Below are 13520 nucleotides of genomic sequence, written 5' to 3' on the forward strand. Positions count from 1 at the left end.
CAGATTTCAAGCAGCTACAGTGATGTGACTTTAAAAATCACCTAGGATAGTATATAATGAGTTAGAAGGTGAATGATATATGGAATTAAAGCTTGTTGTGTCTATTTTCATGGAAAAATAACGGTTTAACAAAAGGAGTTTTATATTTTAAGATATTTGAATTTTCGTGACACAGGGTCAGAACAGTTTTTGGTGTCCCCTGTTTTGAGTTTAGGAAATCATTAAAAATTGTAAAAAAATATTTATGAGTTGTATTTTACATGCTTAGATTACTTATTGAGTCTATTTTCTATACAAACAAGTAATAACTTCATATGAAAATCCTACAATGAGAAAATTTATTTTTAGTGGCAAGAGGTCAGGACAGTCAAGTGGTGAAACAGGGGAGTCTTTAACTAATAAACTGTACTAATTGACTGAAGCAAAAATTCTAAAAATTTTATAGTAGGAAGATATATGAGTCTAGTTTCAGGGAAAATTTGCGGAATTAAATTTTGAGTCCCGTAACTCGAGTTATAATTAATTTAGTAACTGTTACACGATTGGACAGATTTGCAGTAAATAGTGAAATTAATTTTCAAAACAAGTTTTTATACTCCGAATTAGTAAGATAAGCTAAGTAATGCCTCTTGCTCGACTCCGACAATGGTCTCGGGTAAGGGGTGTTACATTAGGCGTAGGATTATATTGGTGGAATCGACACCCATCATCGAGTTAATTACTGCTATCAGAATTCGTAAAAGAAATTTCAAAAATTTTACTTAGCCATGCATACACACAAACATTTCAGGGGCTCAAATCTACAAATCCAACAATAGGCCCTCCTTTGATGTACTGTTCAAATTAGCAAGTTGGAATGATGAATCCAAAAAAATCCAATTAATAGATTTAATAATCGCCGTTAGTATTAATATTTAAAATTTAAAATTCAAAAAGCATAAAGATTAAAAATGATGAATTTAGAGAACGCGGAATAAGTCTACAACTTTATGTATACTATATGGGACTAATATTAGAATTTAACAAAATAGATTTAATTGCTATTGTTTAGGTTTAAATTTAACTAATTCAAAAAGTATAAAAACTAAAATTGACTAAATTAAAATATTAAGACTACAATTTTAAAACTTCCAATTACAAGAATTAAATTTAACCAATTCGAAAAGTATAAGAATTAAAATTAACCAAATTAAAATACAAATACCAAGATTACAATTTTAAAACTTCAAATTAAAGGAATTAAATTGAACCAATTCATAATGTATAAAACTAAAATTAATCAGAAAGCTTTGTAAGATTAACAATAAAGCAAGAGACGCAAATAACAAAGGTTGGACCAAAAGTTAGGATCACTAACTCGAGTCAATAAACGCCACTCAAACATGCACTTCTATATCTATTAATTCCATTAGAACCTATTAAGAGATTATCCGAAATAAAAATATCTAAAATACAATTAAAATTGTTAAAATTTTAATTATTATATTCATGTATCAATCCATATAGTTTAATATTAGATTTCTTCACACACTCACTACCTTAGTGATAATTCTTTTATATCTCACCCTATAAAATAAAAATAAATATTCATATAGAATATTTGTTGGTGGTTTTTTTCCTTTTAAATTAATTTATTTTATAACCTTATTAATATATAATTTTTATGAATATATTTAATTTGTCTTTTATCTGATTAAATTGATGTATCAACTCAATCGTGAGCATAAATATCATATATATATATATATATATATATATAGACAGACATGATATGACCTACTAATATTAAGGTGAGAACAAAATTTTCACCAAAGCATCAAAACTAGAAAACAAGAAGCCAAATATACAACAAAAGAAGGTTCGAACTACCAACTGCCAAGAATTCACTGCTTGGCTTCCGTGTCATAACCTGGAGCCATTGTTTTATCCTTAAAGGAATGGATACTTGACCCAGTGCCTGAACTTTGAGTTTGGCTTCTGTTGGAGGCACTGGTATAGGATGAAGTGGATGCTGAAGATGTAAAGATGTTGTCTTGCAGAGCTGCAATGTATATTGGAACCGGCATCTCGCGTGGTAAACTGGGCAGTGGGGCCTTGGAACCAAGGATTTCCATAGCATTCGTTATGGATGGACGGTCAAAATAGTTTGGGTGAGCACAAGCCATCCCAACTAACAGCAACCGTTCCATTCGTTCCGTGTCGTAGTTTCCAGACAATCTTGGGTCAGCAGCGTCCAAAAGACGCTCTTCCCTATACAATTCCCAAACCCATTCCACCAGTTTTGTCTTGAATCTCTTGCCATTCCTTTCAATTACATCTACGGCCTTCTTTCCGGAGGCTATTTCTAAGGCAACAATACCAAAGCTGTATATGTCGGATTCCTTAATGGCTTTGTATGTCTCAAGACACTCGGGTGCTATATAACCATCAGTTCCAAGGATCAATTTTGTTGTTTGACACCCTTGTCCGTGGTCAACAAGCCTAGCCAGCCCAAAGTCACCAAGCTTGGCATTGAAACTAAAATCTAGCAGAACATTACTTGACTTGATGTCTCGATGCAGCACGCATCGATCACATTCTTCTTGCAGATAAAACAACCCTGAGGCCACTCCCATGGCGATTTTATACCTTGTATCCCATGTCAACAAGCATGGCTCTCTATGTAGATGGTAATCGAGACTCCTATTTGGAAGGAACTCATACACAATGAGGAACTCCTTATTGTCATGGCACCAACCGATGAGTTGGACCAAATTCCTGTGCCTCAATTTGATAATAGTGGTAATTTCGGATTCGTACTCTTTCACCCCTTGTTGAGAATTTGGAGTTATCCTTTTGACAGCAATATTGGAATTGATGTCCCTCAAGAAGCCTAAATAAACTTTTCCAAAACCTCCCTCTCCAAGGAGACCTTCATCGGCAAAATTATTGGTTGCAAGCCTGAGTTCCCTGTAGGAAAACTTCCTAGGTGCTGTCATCATTTCCACGTCTACGTTGACAGACATGGTCCCATCTTCCCTCATCCTTCTGTACTTTCTCCTCCTACAGAAAAGCCAAACCAGACTCAGAACTGGGAGCAATGCAGAAATGCCACCAGCAATGGCTAGAACTACCCATAGCCATGTCTTGCTCTTCCTTTTGGGGTTGATTGGAGGGCCTGGCGCCACATTTGGAGGATTGATGGTTTTATTCGTGGAAACTTGTAAGTTGGAGCTGAAACTCCAGGAATAAATAGTGTGTAGCTCAATGCTAGATCCAGTGGCTCCGGAGAAGCCAAAAGTGACCCATTCTGGTAAATATTGACTAAGATCCAATATTGCAGAAAGAGCAGATGAATTTAGACGATTAAAGTCCTCAGCACCGAGTAAAAAGACACTCAGGTTTTTTGTACTAGAGTTGTAAGTGATGAAAGCATCAACTTTACTCCCATTTTCAATATCACTCCACAGCCATTCGACAGGGTGGAATGAAGCTTTTACAGAGTTGAGATCAATGGCCACGTGATCTGACCTCAGATCATCCCATACATTGGGAAACGTATCAAATTCCACTGCAACAAATTTAGAGTTGGCGTCTATATCGCAACTTTGAAGTCCCAAGCAACCACCTCCGGAGTAAGGAGGGATTTTTGAGCCAACGGGAGCAAGGAAAAACGCAAACCCATCACCCCTATCTCCGGAGGGCTTCTTCAAGGAATTGATGGAGAAAGAAAAATGAGTGGTGAAATCTGCAAGTCTGGGATTCCCTGATGAATTGTCCCAAAGGTGCATTGGTTGGTAATAAGTGGCTCGACCAACACTATCGTTTAAATTCTTGTTTATCTGGTTGGTGGTGAGTTGGATTTGGCCACCTGATGCGGTTGTATCATTTTCAAACTCTATGTGAGGCATATCTGGGGTGAAATCAGTCAAATTGAAATGGATGTTACCATCATCAATTGCTGCAGCCATGGTAAAAGGAACAAGTAACCCCATAGGAAGGGTGTATAAGAATAATAGTATGAAGAGAAATTCAGGTTTACGTGATTTGAGATACATATTCTCAGCTTTTTGAGCTTTCTTCATTTTCGGAGTAAGGATTTTGAGGAAAGTTGCTGCAACACAATGTAATTCATTTCCTGGAATAAAATAATTCATTCCTCACTAAAATAAAGTTTGCCATTCTTGCCCTACATTGGACCTTCAAAGCATCGTATTGAATCTCCTACTTTGTGGTGGGAACTTGGACAAAAAAAAAAAAAACTTATATATGAAATTTAAAAAAAATTATATTATTTTAAAAAATATTTATTAATTTATATATGAAATTTGATGATAAAATTTAAATTGATGTAATTATATATAAAATTTTAATTTTGATTCAATTGTACACGTTTAAATTACATACATTTATTCTCATACTATGTATATAATATAACAACGTAAATTATACTAATTCGATAATATTGTTAATAATTTGTGAAAATTGAATCAAATAAAAGATTCATATATAATAACATAAAATTAAAATTTATATATATGATATTATTCATTAAATTAAATTTCAAATACAATTTTGATATTTATTCAATAAAAGAAGGTGCCAACCTACCCCCAATTACAAGTTATAAATTAATTTGGCCTTGTTGCTTATTTTTTTGGGTGGAATTTATTTTAATCCAGCCATCAATGCAAGACTTGGAATCTTTGGATTAATTACAAGTCAATGGTTCTCTTAAGAACTTCTCGAAATGACTTTTTTTGATAATATTTTATATATTTGTTCATTTTGTTAAGAAAATTCAACTTTTATTAAGAACCAAAACAATCCTTACTTTACACTTGGAAAACCATAAGAACAAGAACAAAATAGTAATCTTCATATCCAATGAAAAGAACAAAATACTAACCAAGACTTTTACTTTTACAAGTGAATGGACGTGTTAGGTAAGGAATCCAACCAATGTCTTCATTGGTATTATCAAGTTTAACATTGAACACACTCTCAGAAAAAGAAGAAAGGGGATTGGTGCATTCATTGAAGTGATTTCGTTAATTACCTGTAATGACTTAAAAATTCACAGGCATTGGAAAAGTATAATATCGGGCCTCTGTCTTAGTAAATTGAGTTCGAAAATAATTATTAGAAATATTTATTAAACTAGTTGTGTGTTTAATTAGGTTTTAGATAGGTGAATTTAGCTTAATTAAGAGTAATTAGTAAAAAGAATTAAATTATAATAGAAGTGAAAGTTTAATTATAGATCAAAATAAAATAAGAAGGACTAAATAGGTAAATAAGCCAATGGCTTAAGATTAGGCGGCAATACATGGAAAAATCTTAGATTTTTCTTGATTTATATTATAAAATATTATTAAATTAAAATATTATAAATTATATTAATTAAAATTAAAATAATATATTATAGGAAACAAAAAGATAAAGACAAATGTGTGATGATAAATAATACATGTGTAATATATATAAAATAACTTGTAATAAAATAAAATATTTTCTTATAGTTTAAGTAAAAGATATTTGTGAATAAAATATTATTATATGATTATTATAATATATTATTATTATTATTATTATTATTATTATTATTATTATTATTATTATTATTATTAACTAATGCATAAAAGAAATAGAGTCGGTAAGTAAAACAAAAAGAAAAAAGAAACAAAGGAAGAACAGAAAAGAAACAGAGAAAGAGACGAAAACAGGGGAAGAAAAAGGGAAAGAAAAGAAAGGGGAAAAATTGAGATTTTGAAGCTTGAAGTTTAATAGGTAAGCTAAATCGAGTCCTTTTCTCATAAATTTGATGTTTTTTGGAACCCTAGAGTGAAATACTCTTGGATTTAAGTTGAAAATTTGAAAGTTAATAGATTTTTGAGTAGGGTTTATGTTGAATAAATGATGAAATTGAGGTTTTATTTGATAGAATTTCTAGTTAGAGTTGATAAAAGGATTAAATTGTGAAGTAAGTCATAAATTTTATGTTTGTAGGAATTAAATTGAGGAAAATTTGAAATTAATGAAATATGCTGAAAATTTGGTAGTTAAATTTGAGTTTAGAAGAAATTTGAATAGAAATAGAGTGTAAATTAAATTAGAAAAGTAAATAAATTTAGTTAGGATTAAATTGGAATTAAAGTATAAATTAGATAGAAATTCTATTATTATTATTATTATAAATTAATGTTGTAATCGATGGTATAAATTATTATTATTTTCGTAGCTAACAAAGAACTCGAGGCATCGGCACACAAAGGAAAGGAGAAGGTTATTGAGGAATAATCGAGCAAAATTCGGGTTTGTATTACTATAATTCAAATTATTTATTATTTGATGTTAAATTTAAATTATGTGTATGGTAAGCATATAATAAGGTAAGTGACTTTATTGAATTGAATTTGAAGAAAAAAAGTTAAATTGAATGAGAGAAGTATGTGTTGGTATTGAACTGTGTTTTAATTAGTGAATGGAAAAAAAAAGTATAATTGATATTGAAAATGAATTCTTGAAATAAAAGTGAAAATTAGATTGTGAAATTTATATACCCTATTAACTAGTCAGGCTAGGTCGGATATAGTTGGCATGCCATAGGATTTGGATGAGTACGGGATTTATCGGCCTTGCCGATCAGGCACTTTATGTGTCGTATCTCAGGCACTTTATGTGTCGTATATCAGGCACCTCGTGGTCGTTTGAGCACTTATGTGTCGATATCTTGATCAGTACTATGTACCGCTTTTAGGCACAATGTGTCGATCTTGGTGTGTTTGGGTTGGAACGTGTATCCGTCAAAGTCCGATTGTTAATAGGGTGAATAATTAAAATGAGAAATTTAAATGAATTTGATCGATTGTGAATAATTGAAATAAGAAAATTTAAAATTGTGGATTGAAATTTGAGATTGAAAATGAAAGACATGAATTTAATGTTTATGTAGCGATTGAAATTATTACATGTGATATATGATTGAAATTGAAGAATAGCTAAAAATTGTATTGTTATTGTTAGTTAATGAAAGTTTATAAATTAATTGATATTTAAGAAATTGTATAGTTACATGCTTGGTAATTATAATTCTTTATTGCTATTATAATTTGAATTATGGTAATACCACTGAGTATAAAATACTCAGCGTACGGTTGTTTCCGTGCGCAGGTTGAAAAGGGTCAGAGTCTCGGTTCAGTATCCAGGACAATCCCAACTCCGACATAAATATTTTGGTATGTTTTCTTCTTTTAAGAGAAAGTGGCATGTACATAAGAATTATAATAGTTATTTTGGTATGCTATATAGTTTTGTTGTAAAGTAAGATATTATGTGTTTTGATGATTATGTTAGTAAAATGGTAGAAGTCCTTTATGGCATTGGTATCAAATTGAAATGGCTTGATTAGTTTTATGTGTTAATTAGAAATGATAATAGGATTTTTATTAATTGTTGTTATGTCAAGATGTCAAGCAAGATTTAAGTATATAAATGCTTTGGTTGAAATCTGGCATTGGGTTGGTTATGTTTGAAATTTTGCAGGGGTTAAAATTTTAATTATTACATTCATGTATCAATCCATATAGTTTAATACTAGATTTCTTCACACACTCACTACCTTAGTGATAATTCTTTTATATCGCACCCTATAAAATAAAAATAAATATTCATATAGAATATTTGTTGGTGGTTTTTTTCCTTTTAAATTAATTTATTTTATAACCTTATTAATATATAATTTTTTATGAATATATTTAATTTATCTTTTATCTAATTAAATTGATGTATCAACTCAATCATGAGCATAAATATCATATATATATATATATATATATATATATATAGATAGATAGATAGACATGATATGACCTACTAATATTAAGGTGAGAACAAAATTTTCACCAAAGCATCAAAACTCGAAAACAAGAAGCCAAATATACAACAAAAGAAGGTTCGAACTACCAACTGCCAAGAATTCAATGCTTGGCTTCCGTGTCATAACCTGGAGCCATTGTTTTATCCTTAAAGGAATGGATACTTGACCCAGTGCCTGAACTTTGAGTTTGGCTTCTGTTGGAGGCACTGGTATAAGATGAAGTGGATGCTGAAGATGTAAAGATGTTGTCTTGCAGAGCTGCAATGTATATTGGAACCGGCATCTCGCGTGGTAAACTGGGCAGTGGGGCCTTGGAACCAAGGATTTCAATAGCATTCGTTATGGATGGACGGTCAAAATAGTTTGGGTGAGCACAAGCCATCCCAACTAAAAGCAACCGTTCCATTCGTTCCGTGTCGTAGTTTCCAGACAATCTTGGGTCAGCAGCATCCAAAAGACGCCCTTCCCTATACAATTCCCAAACCCATTCCACCAGTTTTGTCTTGAATCTCTTGCCATTCCTTTCAATTACATCTACGGCCTTCTTTCCGGAGGCTATTTCTAAGGCAACAATACCAAAGCTGTATATGTCGGATTCCTTAATGGCTTTGTATGTCTCAAGACACTCGGGTGCTATATAACCATCAGTTCCAAGGATCAATTTTGTTGTTTGAGACCCTTGTCCGTGGTCAACAAGCCTAGCCAGCCCAAAGTCACCAAGCTTGGCATTGAAACTAAAATCTAGCAGAACATTACTTGACTTGATGTCTCGATGCAGCACGCATCGATCACATTCTTCTTGCAGATAAAACAACCCTGAGGCCACTCCCATGGCGATTTTATACCTTGTATCCCATGTCAACAAGCATGGCTCTCTATGTAGATGGTAATCGAGACTCCTATTTGGAAGGAACTCATACACAATGAGGAACTCCTTATTGTCATGGCACCAACCGATGAGTTGGACCAAATTCCTGTGCCTCAATTTGATAATAGTGGTAATTTCGGATTCGTACTCTTTCACCCCTTGTTGAGAATTTGGAGTTATCCTTTTGACAGCAATATTGGAATTGATGTCCCTCAAGAAGCCTAAATAAACTTTTCCAAAACCTCCCTCTCCAAGGAGACCTTCATCGGCAAAATTATTGGTTGCAAGCCTGAGTTCCCTGTAGGAAAACTTCCTAGGTGCTGTCATCATTTCCACGTCTACGTTGACAGGCATGGTCCCATCTTCCCTCATCCTTCTGTACTTTCTCCTCCTACAGAAAAGCCAAACCAGACTCAGAACTGGGAGCAATGCAGAAATGCCACCAGCAATGGCTAGAACTACCCATAGCCATGTCTTGCTCTTCCTTTTGGGGTTAATTGGAGGGCCTGGCGCCACATTTGGAGGATTGATGGTTTTATTCATGGAAACTTGTAAGTTGGAGCTGAAACTCCAGGAATAAATAGTGTGTAGCTCAATGCTAGATCCAGTGGCTCCGGAGAAGCCAAAAGTGACCCATTCTGGTAAATATTGACTAAGATCCAATATTGCAGAAAGAGCAGATGAATTTAGACGATTAAAGTCCTCAGCACCAAGTAAAAAGACACTCAGGTTTTTTGTACTAGAGTTGTAAGTGATGAAAGCATCAACTTTACCCCCATTTTCAATATCACTCCACAGCCATTCGACAGGGTGGAATGAAGCCTTTACAGAGTTGAGATCAATGGCCACGTGATCTAACCTCAGATCATCCCATACATTGGGAAACGTATCAAATTCCACTGCAACAAATTTAGAGTTGGCGTCTATATCGCAACTTTGAAGTCCCAAGCAACCACCTCCGGAGTTAGGAGGGATTTTTGAGCCATCGGGAGCAAGGAAAAACGCAAACCCATCACCCCTATATCCGGAGGACTTATTCAAGGAATCGATGGAGAAAGAAAAATGAGTGGTGAAATCTGCAAGTCGGGGATTCCCTGATGAATTGTCCCAAAGGTGCATTGGTTGGTAATAAGTGGCTCGACCAACACTATCGTTTAAAGCCTTGTTTATCTGGTTGGTGGTGAGTTGGATTTGGCCACCTGATGCGGTTGTATCAGCTTCAAACTCTACGTGAGGCATATTTGGGGTGAAATCTGTCAAATTGAAATGGATGTTGCCATCATCAATTGCTGCAGTCATGGTGAAAGGAACAAGTAACCCCATAGGAAGGGTGTATAAGAATAATAATATGAAGAAAAAATCAGATTTACGAGATTTGAGATACATATTCTCAGCTTTTTGAGCTTTCTTCATTTTCGGATAAGGATTTTGAGGAAAGTTGCTGCAACACAAGGTAATTCATTTCCTGGAATAAAACAATTCATTTTCCTCACTAAAATAAAGTTTGACATTCTTGCCCTACATTGGACCTACAAAGCATCGTATTGAATCTCCTACTTTGTGGTGGAACTTGGACAAAAAATAAGAAAATTTTTTTTTGTCAAATTCATTAATTATATTATTTAAAAAACTATTTATTAATTTATATATGAAATTTGATGATAAAATTTGATTTGATATAATTATATATAAAATTTTAATTTTGATTTAGTTGAACATTTAAATTACATGCATTTATTCTCACACTAGATTAATATATTGTTTGTGTATATAATATAACAATGTAAATTATACTAATTCGATAATATTGTTAGTAATTTGTAAAAATTGAATCAAATAAAAGATTCATATATAATTACATAAAATTAAAATTTATATATATGATATTATTCATTAAATTAAATTTCAATATTTATTCAATAAAAGAAGGTGCCAACCTACCCCAATTACAAGTTATAAATTAATTTGGTCTTGTTGCTTATTTTTTTGGGTGGAATTTATTTTAATCCAGTTTATTTCCTAGCAAGTGCTTTTAAAGGCATGATTTACGGGGTCCATCAATGCAAGACTTGGAATCTTTGTCAATGGTTCTCTTAAGAACCGCTAGAAATGATTTTTTTGATATTTTATATATTTCTTCATTTTGCAAAGAAAATTCAACTTTTATTAAGAACCAAAACAATCCTTACTTTACACTTGGAAAACCATAAGAACAAGAACAAAATAATAATCATCATAGCCAATGAAAAGAACAAAATACTAACCAAGAACTCACTATCTGTGTCTCAACTTGGGGTCTTTGTTTTATCCTTCAAGGAATGGATTGGATTTCGCTTCTTCTGGCACCACTGGTATGGGATGCCGAAGATGTAACAATATAGTCTTTCCAAGGATGTCGATAGCTTGTCTAGGCTCCACCACAAGACTGCATTATTGGGGGTCTATCAATAATAATAAAAGTGCCAAGACTTTTACCATTACAAGTCAATGGACGTGTTAGAAACGAACAAAAAGCAGTAAGGAATCCAACCAATGTCTTCATTGGTATTATCAAGTTTCACTCTCAGAAAAAGAAGAAGGGGGATTGGTGCCTTCATTGAAGTGATTTCGTTAATTACCTAACATTACAAATTAATAGGTAATCTAAATTGTTCGTAGATCATGGGGTTAAATTAAGTAAACGACTAATCTTAGCACTATTATGTTGTCTATAAGTTTAGTTAGAGATATAACTTGTCCTAACTATCTAAACAACTTTCAAAAATAAAAAATATAGATGTGATTGCCTTTATTGACAATAATTTAGATATGAACCAAGTTGAATTTATGCTATGATCTTAAGGTAGTGGGTTGAATGTTATTATGTTGGGTATATAACTTATACATGGTAATGTTTCACTCACAATAGTGGAAGCATAGCTCAATAAAACAGTAATTAATGATATCCTCTCATTGACATTGTATGTATTATGAAAATGGAACATGAGGTCAAGAGTCATTTATTTGCGTCAAATTATTTTATCATTACTAGTACGAGTAATGATCATTTTCATTACAGAATGTATGATTGCCAAAGCCGCCAAAAATAAAATCTACTTGAAAAAAATAGTAGAAGCACCAAGTAGGGCCGAATCTATAGGATCAGTAGAAATTTTATTCTTTCAACTAAAATAAATAAAATAAAGGGGAATGGGGAGTTTTGTTTAAAGAAAACTTAAAAATTAAAATTAAGATTTGAAAAAAAAAACCAAAGAAAGCAATAATCAAAATTCTGGAAAAAAAAAACAATGATATGAAACTCTAGTCAAAGTAAATTATCCATTTGATTTGATCATTGATGCAAAGATTATTTTCAGTGTTCTTTAATAAATTGGTTATAATTACGGACGATCGCCTAGCAACTTAATCTCTTCTTACCTTCTCGATAATTAAGACAATTGTAATTAATTACTTCCATTATTGACAAACAATCCTATAACAATCACTTAAGAATTTAATCTATCAATAGCATTAAGAACGAAAGAGACCAAATTCTAGCCAAAAAACACATCATCAAGGTATATTTAGCTTAGATCACATGAGCATACTACACAAATAATCATGCAGTTGTCACAAATATTAGAAATCAATAGATTGACTAATTATCTAATTGGCAAATTAAAGCGATTGTTTTAAGCTATCAAATACCAATCGAATATTTAACAAACCTGAACAATTGTAATTAAACCAGAAGACATGCAAATAGGGGCGAAACTAAGGGGTTGGCAAGGGCCTCGACCCCCTCAAAGCTGGAAAAATTTTCATTTAGGCCCTTTAAATTTTTTTGAAAAATTTAAATTAGTTAAGGTAAAATTACATTGTGGCCCCCCTAAAAAATATAAAAATTTGATTTAACCCTTTAATAATTATAAAAATATAGGCTATTAAAATGGTGAAATTACATTTTTGCTATTTTAAAGATTATAATTTAATTTCCGCTCCCCTTAAAAAAAATTTTGGTTTCGCCCTTGCATGCAAATACTAGAAAGCAAAAAAAGATTAAGAGCAATTCGATGTCACAAACTTGTAAAATCAAAATTTGAATATTACTTGAATTAGAAAAAAAAAAGAGTTAAGAACCCATAAAGAAAATAAAATGCAAAATCAGAATAAAACTAGGAGTGACTACCTCCATCTCTCAACTTTAAAATGTCTATTTATAGCACAAAAATAACATAATGTAGAAGTGTCCATGGGCCGGGCCGGGCCCAAAAAAAATTTCGGCCCGCCTCCTAGGCCCGGGCCCAGCCCGGCCCGAAATATAGGCCTAAAAATTTACCCAAGCCCGGCCCGAGAATAAAATTCTAAGCCCGGCCCGGCTCGACCCATTTTTTAATAAACACCAAAAAATTAATTTAAAAATAAAAGTATTTTAAAAATATTTTAAAATTAAAAAATAAAAATAAAATATATTTATTTATTAAATTCGGGCCGGGTCGGGATCGGGCCAAAAAAGTTGTGCCCGAGGCCTGGCCCGTTTTCTAAACGGGCCTCGTTTTTTTGCCCAAACCCATATTTAAGGCGGGCTGTCGGGCCGGGCCACCCGGCCCATGGACACCTCTAACGTAATGGAGAAAATACAAAAGTGTCTTTGAATACATAAAGTAGAAATTTTTAGGTTTTTCGATAATTTTCGCGTCAGACTTCCAGACCATGTTTGGTTGCCTTCTCGATGTTATTGGGCTTGAATAGTGAAATAACTTTAGCTAGATCTCTCAATTCCCTTCGAACATATATTATGGGCTCAAAACAGAG

The 13520-nt window shown here is 32.8% G+C and overlaps 2 protein-coding genes and 1 long non-coding RNA gene across 3 annotated transcripts; 1 reads left to right on the forward strand and 2 right to left on the reverse strand.

Moving 5' to 3' along the window:
- Positions 1–1718: 1718 nt before the first annotated feature.
- On the reverse strand, positions 1719–4079 carry LOC128040391 (L-type lectin-domain containing receptor kinase IX.1-like). The gene has a single exon (XM_052629119.1). The coding sequence runs from the start codon at positions 4062–4064 to the stop codon at positions 1884–1886; it is 2181 nt and encodes a 726-aa protein (XP_052485079.1). The 5' UTR covers positions 4065–4079; the 3' UTR covers positions 1719–1883.
- Positions 4080–5620: 1541 nt separating this feature from the next.
- LOC105779912 (uncharacterized) lies at positions 5621–7372 on the forward strand. Its single transcript, XR_001129154.2, has 3 exons — positions 5621–5769; positions 6221–6294; positions 7153–7372. It is a non-coding gene; the product is annotated as an uncharacterized LOC105779912 (long non-coding RNA).
- A 462-nt stretch (positions 7373–7834) lies between these two features.
- Positions 7835–10265, reverse strand: LOC105779910 (L-type lectin-domain containing receptor kinase IX.1). Its single transcript, XM_012603908.2, has one exon. The coding sequence runs from the start codon at positions 10137–10139 to the stop codon at positions 7959–7961; it is 2181 nt and encodes a 726-aa protein (XP_012459362.2). The 5' UTR covers positions 10140–10265; the 3' UTR covers positions 7835–7958.
- Between the last annotated feature and the right edge of the window lie 3255 nt (positions 10266–13520).

The sequence above is a fragment of the Gossypium raimondii genome, chromosome 4 (genome assembly GCF_025698545.1).
Source record: "Gossypium raimondii isolate GPD5lz chromosome 4, ASM2569854v1, whole genome shotgun sequence".
Taxonomy (NCBI): Eukaryota; Viridiplantae; Streptophyta; class Magnoliopsida; order Malvales; family Malvaceae; genus Gossypium; species Gossypium raimondii.

Excerpts from the sequence above, each read along its gene's own strand:
- LOC105779910 (XM_012603908.2), bottom strand. The coding sequence starts at position 10,139 with ATGAAGAAAGCTCAAAAAGCTGAGAATATGTATCTCAAATCTCGTAAA.
- LOC128040391 (XM_052629119.1), bottom strand. The coding sequence starts at position 4,064 with ATGAAGAAAGCTCAAAAAGCTGAGAATATGTATCTCAAATCACGTAAA.